At 43.6% G+C, this 23,020-nt stretch overlaps 1 protein-coding gene across 3 annotated transcripts in view; it reads left to right on the top strand.

The window, feature by feature from the left end:
* The first annotated feature begins 2,656 nt into the window (after nt 1-2,656).
* The window catches only part of LOC114795445 (rabphilin-3A-like), a 45,119-nt gene continuing 24,755 nt past the window's right edge, over nt 2,657-23,020 (top strand). For 2 of the 3 annotated variants that reach the window (XM_028988734.1, XM_028988723.1), the window contains exon 1: nt 3,631-3,966. In XM_028988734.1, coding sequence (XP_028844567.1) covers nt 3,949-3,966 — 18 coding nt within the window. In that variant the 5' untranslated portion in view covers nt 3,631-3,948. Of the gene's footprint in view, nt 2,756-3,630; nt 3,967-23,020 lie in introns of those variants that run through there. The other variant, XM_028988745.1, reaches the window with a different exon arrangement.

The following is a 23,020-nucleotide window of genomic DNA, read 5'->3' as shown; positions in this document are numbered from 1 at the left end:
TCAGCTTACTTCTCGATCATACAGCTCAGTAGCTAAATCCCTTCCTTTTTCACAAGATCAGCCAACATGTGACTGTGTGGGATTTCTCTTTGTCAAGTGAACATTTTAATAAAGACGTGCTTTCCTGTGTTCGCTATAATGTAAAATATCAACTGCAGGGGTGGAAAGAGTAAAGAGAAAAAAGAGGAATTTTGTGCTTAAGTACAACTACATTACTAAAACAATACTGCATTATATAAGTAGAAGTACATAGAGTACAGGCTAAAGGTTTGGACACACCTTCTCATTCAATGTGTTTTCTTAATTTTCATGACCAGTTACATTGGTAGATTCTCACTGAAGGCGTCAAAACTATGATTGAACACATGTGTACTTAACAGAAAGTGGAGACCTGGCCTCCACAGTCACCGGACCTGAACCTAATCGAGATGGTTTGGGGTGAAACCATTTCAGGTGACGACCTCTTGAAGCACATCGAGAGAATGCCAAGAGTGTGCAAAACAGTAATCAGAGCAAAGGGCGGCTATTTCACCTTTTTTGTTAAGTACACAACTCCACATGTGTTCATTCATAGTTTTGATGCCTTCAGTGAGAATCTACCAATGTAAATGGTCATGAAAATAAAGAAAACACATTGAATGAGAAGATGTGTCCAAACTTCTGGCCTGTACTGTATAACTGAGTTCTCAGCTTCTGACCATCAGCTTTCTGGTCACCACAGTAGTCTCATCACCTCTCCTCCTGGGTTTCCTCTGGCTGTCCACACACAACCTTTACCCTCTAAACACCCGGGCCAACTGCGGTCCCAGTCTTTCCTCCGCTGGCCGTTCTGGTGGCCCTCCATGACCAGGGAGGTCTGGTCCTATGTTGATGCCTGTGATGGACCCCTTCATCCTCTTTCGGTCCTTCGTCATCCCTAAACCCACCTTGCCTTGGGTCTCAACACCATAGTGTGACCATAGTGGACCAGTTCTCCAAAGCCATCCACTTGGTCGACTCGCTCATACATTTACATGGGTTACCCCAGGACATTCGTCTCTGACCGGGGACCCCACTTCATCTTGGCTGTTTGGAAGTTGCTCTGCCAACTTAGTGGATCCACCCGCAGCCTCTCCTCTGGATGCCACCAACAGTCCAACGGCCAGGCAGAGAGGGCCAACCAACAGCTGAGACGATTCCTGTGGTGCTTCACCACCAGTCATCAACAGACATGCCCACGCTACCTGCTGTGGAAGAAGCTTGCCAACAATCCCCACATCTACTCCGCCACAGGCAGCTGCCTGTTCGGGGTCTGCTATGGCTACCAGCCCACCATCTTCAGTCATAAAGAGCCCACAGGTGGGGTCCACATAGCACGTCAATTGGATCCTCAGCCATTTCACTCCAGTCACCGATCATCTCCAGCTCCCACCTTCTATCCATGTTCATCCCGTCTTCCATGTAAACCGTCTCAAACCCTTCATCACTTCCCCTCTCCATTTCCCTGCTCTGGATCCACCCCCACCCCGGATCATTGATAGCAGCCCTGCCTACAAAAGGATCCTGGACTCACGTTGCCAAGGTTGGGGTTGTCCAATATCTGGTGCACTGGGTTGGCTCCGGCCCCAAAGAACCGTCCTGGGTGCTTAACTGTTTTTTCCTGGATCCTGGGCTCATAACCAAGTTCCGCCTCCAGATATAAGCCGGCGGAAATCACGCCGTGTCGAGCGATCATTGTTCTCATCCACAAGAGACTTCGACTCCAAAACCAAGTAATATTATTAATATGTTATAGTGTGTCATGAATCACAGATCTTTGCGCTAATAAAAGTTCGGTTTGTGTCATTGCACAATATGATAAATATTATAAGATAAGAAATGATAAGATGATCCTTTATTACTCCCACAAGTGGGAAATTCACATTGTCACGGCAGGAAGTGGACGGTACAAGATAAGAGCAGCAAAAGACAAAAGCACAGACACAATGTCGACTATAAAACTGCTGGTAAAATTGTAAAAATAAACTCACATTACGAAATAAAACAAAAAACAATAGGTTGTAGAGTCTGTGGAAGAAAGATTTTATGGTGGACAGCTCAGTGAAGAATAGCCATCACTGTCCACAAATATGAACGTGTTTGTTCTATTATTGGTTCAGTTTTTACATGAACCGAGATACATTTTACCACCAGGGTGCGCTGTGCTCAAACTTGAAAAGCTCGAATCCAGAGCACCGGAGTCCTTAATTGTGAACCGAATCATTGACCTGTGCATTGTGGGCGCAGCGAAGTGGACTGTCCGTGGTGCTGAAACGGCCCCACGTAGAAGTGGGACGGCGTTTGCTGGCTCATACTGACCACGCCGGTGAGCCCGAGGCTGGGTTGTCCTGAAACACCCATAAAACACACCCACCCCTGTACGACCGCGCACACACAGGGCGTTGGTTTCTGGGACTTGTTCGCAGTGTCTGCTGGCCTGCGTGGAAAAGTTGAGGCACCCACGCAGGACCCTGGGCGCGGAAACAAGGCTCCTCCTTTCTTCTTTTCTTTTTTTTTTTTTTTTCGTGGGGTCGTGGGCTTCGGGGCTGGGTCTCACCGGGCGTTTCGTGGAAGGTCCCTGCTGGCTGTAAGATCTGAGGGGAGGGAGGCGGTGGTGGCGGCGGGTGGGGGTGCGTTTTGTCCCCCCCTCCCCTGTGGCTGTAGGCGCTTTCTGCGCAGTGCAAGACGCTGAATTAGTCGCCTCATCTGCTGACATCTAGCCGCCGGAAGGCTGTAGGTGAGTCCGCGGCTTCATTCTTGCATCCACCCGCGCTGTTGGCTGTGCGTTCGCGGGCATTCGACGGTTCATTCATTCATTCATTCATTCATTCAGTCAGTCAGTCAGTCAGTCAGTCTTTTACGACGATCGGCGCAGTTAATTGATCAGCTTGCGTGGCTATTGTGGGGGAACATGGACGGACGTGTTTCTTTGCTTATTATTGTTGTTGTCATTATTATTACTATCATTCCCCTGCACGGGTCGCCGATCGGATAAAACGCAGCCGCTGTCCACGGTGGCCGTGCGTGTGGAGAGACGCTAAATTAGCACCATTACGATCACGGCAACGCCTCCTTGTAATAAATACGAGCCCGGCCCTCCACCCAGCCCCACGCACTCAGCATCCCTCACCGCCGTGACAGGTCGCATCAGCCCGAATCATCTCTGCGTGCCTGCCTGCCTGAAATAAAAAAAGAAGAAGAGGGGCTTTGGCAGGAAGTTGGTGAGATGTGTGTGTGTGAGGTGTGTGAGGTGAGAATTGCGCGAATGTGGAGCTTGATGTGGTGTCTGTGGTTCTCCTGAGGAGTGGTTGACACCAACGTGGCACCACAGCCACAAAATGTATGCCAACAGGCATGCCCAGGTGACCACCAACTGATTCGTAAGGGTTCGGGGACCCTGGAAAAATGCCTGGGAAAGGTTGGGGGGAGGGGTGCTGAATGAACTGCCAGCCTGCAGCTGCCACCACGTGCAAACACTACCACCCTCCTGATTGGCTGGCCTCCTTGATTTCTCTCCCTCTCCCTCTCTCTATCCCGATCCCTAGCTTACTCTTCCTTTGTGCTGTGGAGTAGAAAGGGCTTTAGGCTGGATGAGGATGTGATGTGGCTGCTGTGTGTTGCGTACGACACGCGCCGCTGGAGGAGTGGAGGAACGTGGGGGAGGGCAGGCGGTGCAAGGAGGAAGTGGGATTCTCAGAGAGAGGGATAGAGTGCTCTGAGCCTCCTCTCTGCATAATTCAGGATATTAAAAAAAAAGGGGGGAGAGAGGTGGATGGAGAGCAGCGCCTAGGCTGAGGAGCAGATGATGCCATTTTTGTTCTGATCCGAGCACTTTTTCTATCAGAGGCATCCTGAGCGAGACAGGGAGCTGCGTTCTTATGGGCTGCCCAATTTAGACCCCATTCTCAACGCACTTGAGATCTTCAATAAATGGCTGCAGGATTCCAGGTGGGTTGTGGCTGTTGAAAGAGCTGGAACACTGGAATGCTGGGAAAGCGGGCATGATCCATGTTTTATCTATATTATAGGAATCATATACTTGGGTCTGACTGGAGCCTGATGGGGGATATGCTTGTAGGACATTACGTATGTTGCGCATTTACTGAAATTTGAAACAAAATTAGCTTGTGTGTACATGTGATGCAATGCACAGTCAGATATGTTTGGCCTGCTGCTCTTAATGGTGTTTTTATGACTAAAAATAACGCTGTTTTTCTCAGACGTGAAGAGACAATTATCAGGTCTGCCGTGTCACCGTAAAAGCATTTGAACTATAAATGTCAGTACATATACATCCAACATTTGACCTGTATTCCACACAAATGTACTAATTAGAATGCCTATAATTTGACTACATATGAGGAGTTCATAGAATGTTTGTTATTTTTAGAAAAGGTTCAAATGCATGTTTTAAAATGGTTTATTGACTGAAGAAGGGTAAAGCTGACAAGAACAACTGTGCTGATTTATCTTCCTGGTTTTTGTTCATACTAAAAAATGTTTGCACGGCTTCAGCTGGTCACTGTTAATGTGAGCATGTAGTGATCTTCAACAGCTTCTGAGATATGCTTCCATCTTGGTTTCTATGGCCACAGTACAGTAACGCAGTTGAGATTGTAACTGTTTTTAGACTCCAGACCTCCTTCAGCCTCCTCCACATGCAAGAAGAAAAAGGACTTATGTTTCATTTGGCTTTTGGGAAGAATGTGTCTTGGTGTGTGTGCGTGTATGGAAGTCACCCAGATTCTGGGTTGGAGTAATAATCGCACTCGTGCTGGCTGAATCATCAACATGATGTTTTGACGGTTGTCATCGGCTCTCCAAAATTGCATTGAATGACTAACATGAAAAGCATGCACCTTGGTCTCAGCTAAACATATATGTACATGGGTGGTTATGGTTGATCTACGGTCAATTCACACAAAGGTCCTCCTTAACTATACTGTTGTCAAACTTCAAAATGTTCAGATTTCAACTAAATCTACCAAGCATAATTTACACCTGAATCTCATTTTTTTTCCATTTGCTGAGGTACATTCCTTCACTTGCACTGGCATCAAGCCTATCAAGTCAGGAACAAATCAATGGATTATGTCTCTATTTAAAAAACAGAATGCATTAATTGTGGCAATGCATCATCATCTTTAGATCTGTAACAAACTATTAACTGTGAGAACAAAATGATGATTGACAATGGTCAATCCACCAAATCACTAAAAATTGAATTCAAATTAGACCAAAAATCTAATTAGACAATTTTATTGGCAGGTGCGACTCAATAATGTGTTCAGCCCCCATGCACCTCTGTGCCTTTGGCCTACTTCTTAGGAGATTTCCTTCCAAACCTGGATCAGGGTCTCCATAAGATTGGAGACAGCCTGGATGCACCGACACAGAACATCCCAGAGGATTTTCAGGTCCTTCAATTACCTGTCAGAAGCTCCTGGCTGGACCAGTTTTGGAAGGGTTACTATTTAAAATACAGTACAGTTCCCTAGAGATTAAACAATATGTTACACATTTTGTTGGATTGTTCAAATTAAGTAACTCACATCTAGTTTGGCAACTAGACAAGCAAGTGTTTAACTGAAGCAAGATTAATTTAAAACTTCAAGGTGTTTTTTTTCAAGTGGATTCTTTAGATGTGGAAAGCAGAAGCTGCACTTCACAATGATGCAGCAGTCTCCTTTGCCCTCTATGAATGTGAAATGATCCTTGAATTTTTATGACTTTCCAACTGTAGACATTCAGTGGTTATTTGGAAGCATTTCTTATTTAGTCTCTTTTAATTAGTAATCCCGTTAATTAATATACTAGTTTTAAGAATACAACTTTATTAAAATTACCCTGAGTTAAAATGTAACCATATCAAAACACAGATACTCATATTTTGCACTCTAATTATAAAATGCCGTCACTCCCCGACACTGCACAGGACTAATGTGCTGTATACCTGCACAATCACTTTATCACATATAAACCTTCACACTAGTCCCTCTTCACCATACCACTTGAACTGTTATGGACCTTTGCTACTCTATGCTTGTTTATTATACTGCCGTACACACTTTCTGTTCAATTTTGCCATCCGCCCTTTCCATTTTACCGTAAATAATTTCGCTTAGCACTCAGGTTTGTTAACGAGCGTTCATTTCAATGATTTTAAGTGATTCATAAAAACATTTCTATTCTAAGCTATCATAATTTCTTTGACCCAATAGAGGCTGTTTTTTTTTTCGCCACTCATTCAGAGAATGGAGACATTTATACATTTTGTGTACAAACTAAGGTTGACAATTTGGTGTTAGGAGCAGTAGGACCATGAGGATATTTTCACGACTGGATAACATTCGGACGTAATGTAGGGGTCTGTTGTTTGCAAACACGAGGGCATCACAGTTGTAGTCTGGCCAGGACGGGTGACAGCTCGGGGAAAGTGGGCCAGCAGTAAAGGCAATGTTCCAGGGGGACCGCTTCAGGGGGACACATTCACTCTGGTGGCAACTCGTGTCCTCGGCTTCTCTTTATCTTAACTCCACATTCGCTCCCCTTCTCCTGCACCCTCCCATGTCCAATCAATGGCCGTACATCACAGCCTGCAGAGCTCACAATAAGGGCCGGCTGATTTGGACAATGGAAGCGGCGCGCCGGGGCTGTGGACTGTGATTTAACGCAGGGTTATCTGATTACTCCTGCTGCTCCTCCGGCTGAGCCGACAATATAACAAAACCGAGTCATGAGTGACAGCTTTATCACCCCACACTCCTGGCTGTTTGCTCACTTTTTTTTATGTCCATAAGAGAGACAAGACCTGTCCCAGTCTTACACTATTAGGAGTAATCGATCATGTGACTATTCACTGTCATAGAAATGTAGGACATATAATGCCCTGCTTTTCACGCACGTATGCTTTACGTCTCATTACGCAAAGTTGTGTAATCGCATCTACTAATCACTGACTGTGAAAGCAGTAGACATTTCATTGGCCTTCACGCATAGGAGTTCGCATATGGGCTTCATAAAAGGATAGGTGGGATCATCATCATCTTCAAATTGTTGCCGCAGTTCAGACATGCAAAGTCATTTCATTGTGTGGCTTGTTCTTGTTGCAGTCTGTCTCTCTCTCTTTTATTTTTTTAAGTAAATCTTGGCTCATGCGACTCGAGCTGCCCAGAATAGACTTGCAACACCACCAAATTTGGACCAGACAGGCATGTTTTCCCTGTTTGTTTCCCAGTCAGGTGCTGGATCGATGCCTTCCAGAGGAAGTGAGATCAGCTCCTTCCAGCCACCACGGCCCTTCTTCCCCTTTGCACTGCAGGGGTACTGAGCCTCGGTACCCTGGGCAGATGGCTGAGCAGATGGTTCCCAGTTCTTCCAGCTCACTGTTGAAAGTGGGACTGAAACATGTGCAGCATCAACAGTGAGGCCCAACAGTGAGAGCTCCACTCTGACCTCTCCCACTAGGAATTCAATTGATTTTAATTTTTTTAAGTGTGCATGTGCATATGGATATGGATCAGAGATATTTGTTACGAGCTGAAACACAATCATAATCGATTCAGAAACAATTCTGGTCAATGAGGGTGATGGGGGGTAGGGAGGATCCAATGGCTTTGGTTTGTACGAAATATTGTTGACTTTTTTGACTTGGTGGCACTACACAGTAATTCCCCCATCCCCCATGCAGCATTTATTTCAGACTGACTGAGAAAGAATGTTTTTATTTGACACATTTGAAAAAAACATGTTTTTGAATGGTGTAGGCTCTATTTCAACAGACAAAGATCATTTTTTGCACCTTTTAATGCTATGTGCGGATTTTGTGTGCATTGGTAGGCGTGGTCACACCAGTTGGAGTGGGGTGGCTAAGCATAATTTTGACATGACACACTTTTGTCAATGGAAACAATATGAGATACAGGCACACAACATTGTGAAAATTTGGTTTTAAAAAATACAACACAATGTCCAGAAATCCACACACATAATGCAGCATATATGGGATAACCCCAGAGAATGTGCTGTCCTATAGGGTCTGTAGCTGGCTATTTGGACCAAGCACATATTTGAATGGTGCCACCTGGTGGACCAGGAGCACCCAGCCGTCAAAGTACCCATTTGCAAAGGGCGCACCACTGGGGTCACCGAAGGTGGTGTTTCTGGCAGGGGCAGACACCAGACCACGTGTTTCCAGCTTTACTGTCATTCTGGTTCTTCTCTTTTTCCGGGCCAAAGCACAGGACCCAAGCAACTTCCCCTCATGCATCAGGAATGAAGGTGGGCCCTGCTTGTTCTATCTAAAGGACTGGAGAACTCGCAGGCCTTGTTCCTGCATGTCCCTTTGGGAGTTAGGCCTGCAACATTGCCCACCCTGCCCTCCCAAACAAGTGGTGCTCCAACCCCTTCGCCTTCTGGCCCCAGGGCTGGAGCGCATAACCCATGCTGTACCCCATCACCAAAAATATATATTTGATTTTACTGCCATCCCAGCTTTGGGATGGGGTCTCCTGACCGAGGCCTATGTCATCTGTGGGGATTTCAACTGTCGGACATGAAAAAAAGGGTAGGGAAAAGACACAGTGTCACAACAGACACCCAGGAGATACACGCATGCACACATTGATGAATAAGTAAGATGGGAAATCCCAGGTCCATGGCATTTTGGGCTTTTGTCTTGCGTGAAGGTCCCCCGCCTGTATTTTTGTCAGGATGTGACACCCCCCCATCAGGAGGTGTGGAGGGCCAGTAAATGGCTTGAGGTGTTGCGGCGAGGCAGAGACATCAAAGGAAAAATCCTGATTGGTCTGTGGGAACTTTTTGAGAGTTAAATGTATAAAAGAATTTTCTCCCATGGGCTCTGGTCTCTTCAATTTCCTTTTCCATCGGGAACTGCCCCCCCCCTCTTCCTCTATCCATTTCTCCTTTCTTTTATTTTGGGTTTTTCTGTAACATTGGTAGCTTTTTTACATACAATATTTACAAGTAACTGCAATAATAATCTACTGGTGTTAATAAATTAGAAACTGTTAATTCTTTTAACCTCAATTGTGCAGTGTCTCTTACATACCAGGTAACATCAGATGACTGAGTGTTTTAAATACAGTGCTTGTGACTGCACGGTGCCATTGAGCAGAATGGTGATGGAAGGAGTTCTGAAACCTTTTTGTTGTTGCTGCTGCAGCTGCTTCATTTTTAATATGAATCAATGTTGTGGTTTAATTTCATGCAAAAATTTACATTAATTACATGACTATGGATCACTGTTAAAATGAGGTGAAACAGTGTTAATCCTGTGCATAAAGTCACAATGCATTTTCCATATGCATATGAGCAGAGCTAAGGTGATGTGCAAATCTGATTGATCACATTATACCCCAAAACATGCCACTGAATAATTAGGTTAGGAAAACATTTTGCCCCTTGTTCAGCATGGTTTAATGCACTGTTTTATTGTTCTTTAAAATTGGGACCTATTTAAATTTAAGGCTTGCAATAAATTATAATATATTGTAATATTCTCAAATATGACCAAAGGAAATGAATTTTCTGAAAACAGTGCTTATAATCAAGCAATCATCATGTGACCCAACAAAAAGTAAATCTGTTATTGATAACAAAAAAAAGGATATCATTGTTAGAAGTAATGGCTTAAAAAGCAAATGACACATTAAGTAAAAAAGGGAGCTTGCATTCATCATCTCTAAACAGACCAGGCTTTGAATGGCAGATTTATAAACATATTTGTACAGCCAACCACGTCTTATTCATGAAATAATTAGAGTCATCCATCTCACAAACCCCATCTGTGCAGATGCCCAATGTCGGGCACTTTCAGCAATAAGCAGCCACAGCAGCCCGCATCTGGCATCCTTGTATTGGTCTTACAATCTTATTACAGAGCAATTTTATCTATATGTAATCCACCAAGGTGCAAAACAAACTTGCTTCCATGTACCGAATGAAATGCTAGCCACTTTGCACCAGCATTTACAGCAAAATAGAATATGGAAGAGTGCATTTATTTAAAAAAAAATATATGGAACCAAAGAAATAGTACAAGATGAAAGAAAAAATGAAAGAAAATAAAAAGATGTAGAATGACATAGAAATGGATTCAAATGAATACCTGCAAATTATGGAAACATATATTTCAACAAAATGCTGAAGTAAAAAAAATAATAATGTGAAACACACCTCATGTATTTTGTATCTGTGAAATGTGAAGATTAAAATGCAGTCTTCTCTCAAATTTAACCTTATTGTTTAATTTTGGTTATCTTCCATGCCATTATTAATTATAACATATGACATTTTAAGCAACTAAGCTTTAAGCACATACTAGTGTTCAAATGAATTGATTAACTGAATCAGATTCCTTCTTGTCAGCTTTTTAGTTCATCCTACTCTCTGTCAACTTCAGTCTGAGCTACATCAGCAAAAAAGAACTGTTCATCTTTCCGTAGCTGTAACTATTTAGGTCACGTTATTGGTTCTTGGGGGTGAGGGCCATTGTGAGTGAGTGATATGACTGAAAATAAAATTCTGGGATAAATGACGCTGATATATTCTCTGCTGAAAGCGAATCTGTGAGGGGTTTTGTAGGCCCCTTTGTCATGCCCTCCTCTATTGGCTCAGCATGAAATATTCGAAATTCTAGACATCGGTGGCGATTCTGTCTATCTTCCTCTGCCCCTGCAGTTCCATATGTGAATCATGGAACCGTGGGAATTATTCTTGTTTTCTTGAGTAGTGGAGGAGGAGGAAGTATGCAAGAGAATATGAAATCATAAGAATGCAAATAGACAACCACATGGCAGATAAATTGGATATAATTGTCAGGATATTTTCAGATCCTGTCCACCAATGGAGACAGTGAACATATTCATCTGTTTTATTAGCATGAAGAGATTGCTACTCCTGGGTTTAGTCATTACAATCGATTAGAGAGCCTGAGACACTGAAAGCTTCATTAAAGCCGTTCGTTCAAAGGCGTCTTCCATTTTGTCTGCATCTTTTCTTTCCTGTGGCTGAGTCATTTACAGAGTAGCAACTTGCCTGGTAAAGTGCACAGTAAGTAAGGTGTGGCAAGAACGGATCTGCTCTGTAAGGCCTGGCAAGAAGAATTTTGCAATGATTTAATTATTTTTTTGCCGTAGTTGTTGGAGTGATTGCGGGGACAGGCTCTGTAAATAATTAAGGAATGCTGAGCAATGTTTTCCCCACTGCGGTGGAGTAGAGGGGTGGGGGGGGGTAAATGCTGCAGGAGAAGCTCTTTTACAGTTCTGTCAACGTTCCAGTCAAGGGACCAGGTTTTTGCTTGGAATGTACTGCGTATTCAGTTTTTCCTTCTTTTAAATACAGCATGGAACTTGAATGCATTTGTGCCACTCAACAAAAATGTTTATGCAATCAAAAAGAGGAACTTTTGTATTCAGAACACTTGCACACATCAAGAAGTTATGCAGAACCTTTCTTGGTTTGTAAAACCTGTATTTGAATAATATGATGTGGCAATCGGAGGGATTGACAGATTATGCAAAGCAGATACTAAATGCAATAATCTGAATTAATCTCTGCAATTTCCCATGTACAGGCAAAATCAGATAACACTGGGGCAAATCAATATGTGTATAACATTGGGTAGTGACGAGAATCAGTAAATCAATGCATGAATCTCTTTAGAAGTCCACAGCTTTAGAAACTCACAGTGAATTCTGTGTCCAGAGCTCTCCATGTGTTCACTCTTCTGATGCTCTACTGTAGTAGTGCTGAACAATCTTCGTCAAAAAAAGTCTCACCGGGTTAGGGCTGCTGTTCATTGCCTTGGATAGGAACCATCCAGAGTGACAGGGACAACAGACAAAATTCTGATACTGCTTCTTATCATTGTTCAGTCAGTGATAACTCCAAAACAGCCTGTTTCAAAACTACCATGGCTCTGGTTTATCCCATGGCACTCTACTGATTTGTTTCAGATATATAATACTGATTTGTTTCAGATATATAATATTTAAATTTTTGCTTTTTTTAATATTCGTCTAGCACTTAACAATTCCCTAGCATGTTCTGTTCTTGACAAGTTAGGCCTTATCAGAGCTCTTTGTTTTGTAATCTATAGAAACCGAATGGGAATTGCTGGTGTCTTCCTCTTGTAAGTCGCTTTGGATAAAAGCATCTGCCAAGTAAAGTAAAATAAAGTAAAGAAAATTAAAGTAGATTCCCACCATGCAATCATGTGTCTAGATGTCAATAACTGGAGAACTGGACCTAACGACACCTTTAAAAGAACCTAATATCTTCTATAAACCAGACGGGCTTTGGACTGGAAGAGATTTTTAGCATGCTTCTAGGGACCAAAAAAACAATCAGACATAGAACAGGCTTGATGAAACTAGTATAAATCAGAGTATGACTGTTCCTATTGTGACACAATTTTTGTCCGTGCAGGTGTTCTGTGCTGTTCTGATTCTATGTCAATCAATATTTATTTACAGATGTGACACTAAGATGATCCCCTATCTATTCTTTTCAACCCACAAGGACACAGGGGCACAAGACACAAAGCTAATGTACTTTTCACATTTAAGTAATTCTTTGAAAATACTGTTATTATTCATGTTCTACTAAACTCAACAGCTTTTAAAAATTGAGAGTTTATTATTTTTGTGTGATCAAATTAGAAAACAAATGTTCACACAAGTTCACACAAGTAACACACTCGCCTATGAACCAGGTTCAAATCCCACTTACTACCATTGTGTCCCTGAGCAAGACACTTAACCCTTACTTGCTCCAGGGGGACTGTCCCTGTAACTACTGATTGTAAGTCGCTCTGGATAAGAGCGTCTGATAAATGCTGTAAATGTAAATGTAAGTTCCAGTCCATCACCCTTTATCCAAGAACCCTTTAATTGTGTTATATATCAGGGTCAGGGATGGGGAAGGTTGTGCAGAAGCAAAATCCTGAAAGGAACAAAAACAGACCCAATGGTGTGAGACTGGGCATCAAGGGGGAAACACTATAAACAGGAAGGATTAAGATCTCTCCAGTGGTGGCAGTGGTGGCCTAGCGGTTAAGGAAGTGGCCCCCGTAATCAGAAGGTTGCTGGTTCGATTCCTGATCCGCCAAGGTGCCACTGAGGTGCCACTGTGGTGCAAAGCACCATCCCCACGCACTGCTCCCCGGGTGCCTGTCATGACTGCACACTGCTCACCAAGGGTGATGGTTAAAAGCAGAATTCAACATTTTGTTGTGTCAGCGTGTGCTGTGCTGCAGTGTTTCACAATGACAATCACTTCACTTTCACTTCACTACACATCAGTGTGGCAGGACCTACTGGGTCACTGCTTTAAAGGAGTCCTGATCGCTTTGCATAATTGACTTCATCTTGGACTGATTAGGATTCCTTACTCAAGTTCTTGAGCACAGGCTGTGGGAGCCTAGCGGCCCCTGGGCCTTACAGTACAGGCCACGTGCAGGCCCTGTTCTTGCACGTCCCTGCCTGTAGACTGAACGCGGTGTTTGTGGCGAAACTGGATTCAGTGGCTGCTGGGGACAGCGCTCTGGTGCTACACGCATGTGCAGTGTAATGGAAGAGTGACATTTCAGAGCGCTCAGACATGAATTTACACGTCCGTGAAACGATGCCTTCCGCATCATCGCCATCTCCACCGCCATCTGCTTGGGAATTGTTCCAGTCGACCTGGGCATTGATGAGTTCCTGGCTTGTCAGCACCTGCACAGAGCGGGGCGCAAACCCCACTCACAAGCCCCCGATCATGCCCACTTCTGAGTTTTGTGGTCATCATGGTTGGGGCCACACTCTTGCCATGGCTCAGCTCGTAGTGGTGCAACCCACTAACAAGGGTGGCATCACTCTTTCCGATTGTGGGGGTAGTTCTTCTTCTTCTTCTCTGCTTCTTCTCTGCCTTACATGGCTTTTGGTCTGTTTGGTAGGCTGCCACATTCTGTCATGTCACACATTGCACTGTATTTGGCCAGTCTGCTTTGTATGTGAAAGCCCCTGCTTGAAATAAACAGTTGTAGTTATGATAGCAGCATTACTCAAATAGAAAAATCTGCTAAAAGCAACCTAGCTCTCCATATTGATTTTATCTTGCTTGACTGTAATTTTTAATATGACAGAATGGTGGTGCTGACTAGGCACAGCAGTATTATATTGATGTGTTTAATTTGTCATATGAGTTTTGTCTTCTTTACTTGGAGTAGTCACAAGTACCTGCCAATAACCTGCAGATTAAATTTATCCTTACTCTACCTTTGGTATGATACATCAAATGTTAAGATTAATATGTGATAAAATATATGGTCCCTTATAAATAAATAAAATATGATTAGATTTTATTTTATGTTTCTGGCTCTTTTAATTAGTGGAGTGTTGCTGCAGCAGGGCGTTGATGTGTGTGTGCGCGTGCTGAGGGGTGGTGTTCAGGTTGGTCTACCATCCAGTTTCAACCCAGAGATTCTCAGTGCCCAAATGTCTGACTACACACTTGCACACACACACACACACACACACACACACACACACACACACACACACACACACACACACACACAGGTTAATAGACAGATCTGTCTTATCTTCCAAATAACCTGTTGGCAATTGGTGGCGATTTATGAAATTTGTTTTCATCTCTCGTGGCTTTCTCGCAATTGTTCTAATCCGAAATTAAGGTTGAGCCCAGGGCACTGTATAGGAAATATTGTTGCACTCCTCGGTGTAAGTAAGTGGGGTTTGTACCTGTGACATCGTGGTCTTCTGTGTTACCAACTAAGCTTCTACCTGCCTTAATTTTCTGGATAAACTGTATTACTTTGACAATGTGGATTTAAAAAAAATCCATTATTATCTGGCAGACCCGGTGTGACCCACGCTAGTGGTTTTGGTCCGCTCCAACCAGTCCAGTCTGAGTTTATGAGATTCATAGGTCTTGGGGCGTGTTAGTGGTGTTGTATTGTATTGTTCAGATGTGTTGTGAGTGTGGAGTGTCCCTGTGTGAGTGAGCCTTTTCTACCCGTTCCCACATCCCCATCCCCAATGTAGATACATATTACAATAAATGTTTTTTTGTTCAAGTACCTGTGCTCCTTGATGTCGTGGCAATGCCAGCTACAACTGCCAACAAGACTATACAGTCTTTGTTTTCATTATTGACTAGTTTCCTTTAAAAAACAAGGAAAAGCAGGTGTTTCAGTGGGTATGACAGTGGCTCAACAGATCCTTTCGGATCCTTTCAGATGCGCCCCAAAACCCTGTCACTACATGACTGTTGTCTAATTCATGATTAACTAACGCAAAGTTCACATTGATTTCAGCATCTCATTTACCTATTTTTGTGAACTTCTTCACAATTCACATTTGAGAATCAGTCAGTGCTGAGTCAGTTAACACTTAATTAATTTTTTTCATGTTGTCGAGAACAAGAAAAAAATGGGCAGAGGCTCAACAAATGATTTAGAGAATGCTGTTGCAGCATGAGTACTGCTCTACTGGATGAGGTTGTTGCTGGACTCGCTCAAAGCCTCAGATTCTTATGAGTCAGTTTTTTGTCTTGAGAATCCTGTGAGTCAGTATTCCTATGAGTCAGTGTTTGGTTGGGAATTGGCAGTCTTAACAGGCATAGTACAAAGCTCTTTCATCATTAATGTCCATCAGAATGGATGTTCCTATTTTAGGACTAGCAAAAGAGTCATACCTTTCTAAAGTCATGTAAAAAACAAAGGTAGAAGGTGGCGATTCCCCTGTCTGAGTTAATCAATGGCAACTACTCATGCCTTTTCCTTTCTAGGACAGGCATGTATATTTGATTAAGTACTTAAGGGTTAAGAGCTCTTGTGAAGGGCACTAGCTTCTTGTCATCACCTCTTTTTCTTAATTGACAGAGTGCCACCATTCAAATGTCAGACGTATTAACTCACTTAAAGCTCTGATTGGTGGATCATATGGCCACTTGGGTGAGGCCCAGAATGGTGTAGCCATCACAAGCATTCTTGCTGATTAATTACTACTTGTCCTGTATTGAGTCCAAAGTCTCGTATTGCTGCATTCACATCAGGCCTTCCAAACTACTGCAACATAATGAATCGTAAGCTGCAGTGCTGATGCATGTCTATAAAACGCTCTGTTTGCAATCAGTGCTGCATCAATAGGTGCTGCATTTCTCTAGCAGAGCCCATGCTCCACTGTCCTGTGGGCATTTTGCTTTGTAGCCTGACGCTATGCGTGTTCTGATTTCTCAAGTTGCATCAGCAGCCTGATTCTATCATCTGTTCTAGCAGCTTTCGCAAACCCCTGAACAAGCATGTGAGTGAATGGAGCTGTAACACAGGCATTAGCCGCTCTCCCATGCATCTATATATCTCCAGAATGCAGGGATAATAAACCGTTGTTCATAGGATCGTGTACGTGGATGGCGATGAGGGTGGCTAAACCAGTACTCAAACATGGATGTACACTAAAATATCAGGAATTACCAGCAATTGACAATTCATCCAGCAAGTTAGTCTTGTGGTAATAATTAATAATAAATGCATACATGTGCAAATAACAAGGGCACCCCCAGAATTATTCACTATTACTAGTAAAAGATCTTAATTAAGAGCAGATGAGGTATTTTCCGGTGTAGTGACCTTATCTTAATGTAGGAAAACTCTGTACACTCACAAGAAATTCTGAGTTTTAGTGAGGAGACGAATCTATTAGTACAACATAATAAACAGGGGGGGGACAGAAAATACATTTAATCCGGTTTCATTCACTCACCCATTCACACATAATCATGATACATACTTTAATGGTATGGTCTTTACCTTTAACTAAACATCAGATTCAAACTTTATACAGTGGGGGCAGTGGTGGCCTGGTGGTTAAGGAAGTGGCCTCATAATCAGAAGTTTGCCAGTCATGGCTGCCCACTGCTCACTGAGTGATGGTTAAATGCAGAGGACACATTTCGTTGTGTCACCGTGTGCTGTGCTGCAGTGTTTCACAATGACAATCACTTCACTTTCACTGTATAAGCAGGTTGGTGTAACATGAAACTTTGAAAGTGAAAGTGAAGTGGTTGTCACTTGTGATACACAGCAGCACAGCACACAGTGAAATTTGTCCTCTGCATTTAACCCACCACCCTGAGTGAGCAGTGGGCAGCCACGACAGGCGCCCGGGGAGCAGTGTGTGGGGACGGTGCTTTGCTCAGTGTCACCTCAGTGGCAACTTGGCGGATCGGGATTGGAACCGCCAACCTTCTGATTACGGGGCCACTTCCTTAACCGCTAGGCCACCACTGGCCCGAGCCCACATGCAAACTCTGTCTTGAGACTGACAGAGGAGAATCAGAAAGCAGTTATCAGCAGTTATCAGGAAAGCGATATCGTTGGATATCGAGAGACTTCGCGTGGTGCGTGAGGGATCTTTGTGTGAGCGCGGTCGTCGGCTGTCTTGTTGCTTAGCAGCGTGTTGCGGCTGTCGGCGCGTCGCCTCGTTCGGGCTGGCTTCGTGTATTTCCGTCTCTGCTCGGGTTCTGCTCGCAGACAGCCGGGTTGTTCGGGCTGGCTTCGTGTATTTCCGTCTCTGCTCGGGTTCTGCTCGCAGACAGCCGGGTTGTTCGGGCTGGCTTCGTGTATTTCCGTCTCTGCTCGGGTTCTGCTCGCAGACAGCCGGGTTGTTCGGGCTGGCTTCGTGTATTTCCGTGTCTGCTCGGGTTCTGCTCGCAGTCGGTTAGTGAGTTCGGTGCCTGAAGTTGCCGCGGACTCCTGAGCCTCGACGTCCGAGAGGAGGCGGGTCACGTGTTGACTAAATTAGAGATTTGAAAAGTTTAGAGAGGCGAAAAAACAAACGACGAAGGACGTGTCAGCACTTTTATTTTCGGTATTGATCCCCGCCCTGGACATGGCGTGGACAAATGATCCGTCGCGGAGGGAGGGGGTCGGTGCCTCCTTCGTGAACCAGTGGTACTTATAATTATCTGCAATGACCATACAGTCCAGAATCTATTCTTTTTCATTCAGACACATTCTTCAACATTCTTTACACAAAATACAGAGGAGACTGATATCAAACATGGATTACTTAGTGTTTCACCATAGCATAAAATACCGTTTATACTAATACACTTTAATAAAACATGATAGTTGAATTGTCAATGTCTGATGCACCAGTAATGGTGAAGGTTAAATGAGTCTGAGTCTTGGTGTCCTGTTTTATCAATTTCCTGTAAGGTCTGTAGGTGAATTGTGCTTAAAGGCAGAATGTGACTATTCCTCCAGCGGGCCACCGCATAGTCTGGTCCTCTGGCTCTGCCGTGTTATCTCAAGGAGGCCAGTGGAGTGTTAATCCCTATGATCTTTAAATTACTACGGGTTGTGTTTTTCCTTTGTTTGAATAGAGTTTCACTCCTCCTCCTCCTGAGAGTTGTAGTCCAGACACCTGGACTACATTCTGAACTCTTCACGTAGCCTTTAGGATCCTTGAGCCATAAACTAAATGTTGTGATAAAGGAAGGTCTGGTTTTAGATGATACTTATCTTAATGCAGAATCAGATCATATTGGCATTTGCTGCATCAGCTTCCATCCTCATCAATTTGGCGTTGGATGGCCGCAATGCAGGCGCGTGTCATTATGCAACTTTGTAAGCACTGCAAGGCCTTAGACAAGGCTAAATGCAAAACACAGTGCACTTTGAAGGTTTCTAATTTGAAGTTGGAGACTTCTGTTTCTCATGAAAAGATGAGGAATGGTTGCGATGGGAACGATGACAGCAGCACTCTCATTTCCTCCTCAACCCCTCCCCATTTCCTCCCTCCTCTCCTCCAGCTCTCGCTGCCTCTTTCGCGTAGTCAACAGGATCGCTTTCTCTTTCCTTCCTGAAATGCAGCACATCACAGTGTGCAGCTGACGTTGAGACAAAACTATTCAAATCTTTAACGCCACTCTGTCAGAATTCCATATAAAATGAATGTAATGTAACATCCTTTTGTAAATTTGCCTCTTAAGAGTATTTTGTCTAGTGAGATAACCCATGACATGATGAACAGAAAAATACATATATTTTATACATATATCTCATAGACTATAGTTAGAGCTAAACCTAACTATACCTATACCTGACATGGTGAAAAATCTAAATAACTGTATTTAGTCCCTGAACTTAATCAATATGTATTCTTAGAAAGTATACCTAATTTTGCATTCTAATGATTGTGCCTGGGTAGCAGTGTGTGGGGATTGTGGGGACCTTGGTGGTTTGGGACCACTGCAACCTACTGTTCACTGGTCAGTTTCCTTACTTGCTAGGCCACCACTGCGTACTGTGGACATTGCCAACTCAAAAAGATAATGGTGGGACATTCGCAGCCATAATACAATTATGATGACCGCAGTGGGATTACATTCACTCAGCGCACACACTTAAACTTTGTCTATGGGTTTGACATTGTGTTTGCATGAAGGAGCATATAATGAGCACTATATACATGTATGAATGTGTGTTTTGAGCACTATCATTTATAGTATACAGTAGATATTGAAGTGCATTATGCACTGACCATTGTTGTATGCCTTTGAGCATGTACACACGCACACACACACAGAGAGGCTGTTACGTCCCTGGACGTATGCTCCCACGTGTTCTGTGTGTTTGGCTGTGTTTTTGTGTCCTGTCCCTTTTAGGTTGACTTCGTGGGAGGAGTTGAGGCCTACCAGCTCCATCTGTCATTGGTCACCTCCACCTATTTAAAGAGACTTCAGATGGTCTTCGGGAGGTCCCCAGGGTCTGCTAGGCCCTTATGCTTTTGGGAGGTCCCCAGGGTCCACGGAGATCTGCATAGAGCTCCGTTGGGGATCTCATTCGTGTTTCTTGTTTCGTTGTGTGATAGACCCTTTGTTGTTAGCCTGTTAGCTTTTAGCTTGTCATGTGCCGTTTTTGGTAACTTGTACGTGTTTTAGTTATCCCTGCTGTTATCCCATCCCTTCCATTAAGCTGTTTTGATGTTAGTTAGCTGTCCTGAGTCCTCTGTCTTATTGAACCTGTTAGCACACTGTAAATAAAAGCACTGTTTGTATTGTTTGTTTGGTTGCTTGTGTAACAGTGGACCTCCTCCTCTCCACACCCTTGTTGCGTTTCTGAGACCCTTAGGAATAGTGACATGACAAATGGGGGCTCGTCCAAGATGTTTTTTTCCTTGGTTTGGTGTTTGTGAGCAGAATCATATATCCGGTAAGTTAGGGTGTCTCTTGGGGTCTTTGCTGTGGCAATGCCCTCCCTGCAGAGCACCACTTTTGTTATTTTGCTTTGTTATTTTTCCTTTCTTTCTTTTGGAGCTACTCCGGGTGGGGGTACGCCGTCACACGGACAGCCTCAGCTTGAGTCTGACCGGGGTGACGTTCGGCGTTCAAAGTTGCCTCCAATCGGTACCCTCCGAAGAGCAGATAGGTTAAGGTAGATTGTGTTAGGCATGTTTAGGACCGGATTTACAATTTTGCTGTTGTGTTTGTGGCCTCAGGTATACGTTCGGGTGGAGAGGAGTTTGTGTAGGCTTGGGTGGTTGTTAGTATTCAGCTTTTTGTTTTTGGCGTACAAGTTTGTGTGGGGCAGTTGATCTGTTTGTGCACACAGGTGTGGGTCTAAAGTTAGCACAAGATGCATTTTGTGTGTGGTGGCTGTGTTTGTATCATTTGTGGACATTCGTTAGTGCTCCTTCTGCATTCGTTCGGCACAGTGTTTGAAAGAGACTCTTTGAATTGCCGTGTGGTGTTCGCTCACTCTCAGTAGTGAGGTTCTTCGGCGGAAGGATACACTGTTTCAGTTGTGGAGCGTGATGGTCAATAGGAACGTTTTTCCCAGCCCTGCCTGCTGATGTGCTCTCGTCAAGCATTTCTGCCGATCCGGCGAGTGACTCTGATGCGGATGTAAAAATCCGTGAGTGCTCATTGGAGAAGCGTGAGTGGCTTGATTCAGCGAGAGTTTGTCCAGAATGCGAATACCGTAACTACGGGCTTGCAAAATGGTGCAGGAGCTTCAGCTTTTGCCAACTGGAGTGTCAGCATGAGCTTGAGCTCAGAAAGTTGGAGCAGCAGGTTGGAATGGAACGTGACTAAGTACCAGAGTAAGCACTGAGTGTGCTTTTGTGTAAAGCTCCCGTTCGGGTTAAGTCTAGGACGACTGTTGTATGGCGGTGCATCTGTTTGTGGGCCTACTGTCTCTTAGGTTATTAGTCCCCAAGAGCAGTGTGGAGTGCCCAGTTTGCCCTATTATTTTTCCCAATCGCTGCCATTTTTGTATTTCTGTGGAAGTGGGGGAAATATTTCATTGGATCATAGTTTGCTTAAGTTTTGCCCTATTTTACAACCACCACCATTTTTGATTTTGAGTATACAAATTTGTTGTCCACTGCTTGTTTTTGGACCTTCAAAAAAATTGAGATTCGTTGAATAGTGCAGATATTGTATTTGAATGCCAATGCTTTATCTTGTGCACTCTTGGATCAACCGAAGGGTTGATATTTGGTGGTGGGGGTGTTACGTCCCTGGACGTATGCTCCCACGTGTTCTGTGTGTTTGGCTGTGTTTTTGTGTCCTGTCCCTTTTAGGTTGACTTCGTGGGAGGAGTTGAGGCCTACCAGCTCCATCTGTCATTGGTCACCTCCACCTATTTAAAGAGACTTCAGATGGTCTTCGGGAGGTCCCCAGGGTCTGCTAGGCCCTTATGCTTTTGGGAGGTCCCCAGGGTCCACGGAGATCTGCATAGAGCTCCGTTGGGGATCTCATTCGTGTTTCTTGTTTCGTTGTGTGATAGACCCTTTGTTGTTAGCCTGTTAGCTTTTAGCTTGTCATGTGCCGTTTTTGGTAACTTGTACGTGTTTTAGTTATCCCTGCTGTTATCCCATCCCTTCCATTAAGCTGTTTTGATGTTAGTTAGCTGTCCTGAGTCCTCTGTCTTATTGAACCTGTTAGCACACTGTAAATAAAAGCACTGTTTGTATTGTTTGTTTGGTTGCTTGTGTAACAGTGGACCTCCTCCTCTCCACACCCTTGTTGCGTTTCTGAGACCCCTAGACTTAGGAACGTGACAAGGCTGTGTAGTGTATTAACTCCTTATCAATTGGCGTTACACAGGTTCCTTGGGGTAAAACATAGATCTGTCAAGCACATTGTAATTAAGCCTTACCTTACTCTGTAATTAAGTTATCTTATCTTAAATAGGACGCACACACCCTACAGGGTAAATTAAGCCCAAATGTGTGGTTATAAATCAATTTGTGAATTGATTCATAAACATGATTTTTAGTAAATGATTAATAATTCCACATGTTTGACAACTCATCCTCAAAGTAAGGCTCATGGTAATTTTAATAATAATGTTTTTATAATGAGACAAAAAGAGTGTCCCCAGAGGTTGTCTACAATTATTATAAATGAAATCAAATTAGAGTAAGTCTTATCATTGTCAGTGTAGGGACCCTAGACTTTAATGCAGATATTCAACATACTCATGGGAAAAGCCTTTCAGGAATTGTATTGTATACAAGTTCTAAAACTATTACAAACATCATGAAAGAGGAAAGGGAGGTTTCATTCACACATATTCATACATTTTGATAAACATTAAGATGCTGGATTTTACCTTAATCAGATTATCAGGTACAAATTTAAGGACCAGGTTATGATGTTGGCTTCACAGACTTATGCAATAAAGAGATCTATCTATCTCTCTGTCTGTCTGTCTATCATTTAATTCCTGCTGCATTCTGATCTTCTGATCTTCTTTACCAACCTTCTTTTTTCTCTATCCCCCCTTTCGTCCCCACCTCACCCTCTCTCTCCACCACCCACTGTCAGTTCTGCTGCGCTGCCTCAGCTTGCAGTGTAAAATGCAGACAGATGAGGTTTATTGATTTTCCCATCCTCACACTTTCTTTTGCTCCCTTGCTTGAATTTCCCTTCTATGCCTTCTCCCTCTTTCTCTCTCGTTTTG

Source organism: Denticeps clupeoides, chromosome 1, assembly GCF_900700375.1.
Source record: "Denticeps clupeoides chromosome 1, fDenClu1.1, whole genome shotgun sequence".
Taxonomy (NCBI): domain Eukaryota; kingdom Metazoa; phylum Chordata; class Actinopteri; order Clupeiformes; family Denticipitidae; genus Denticeps; species Denticeps clupeoides.
This window is presented reverse-complemented; position numbering and strand designations above follow the sequence as displayed.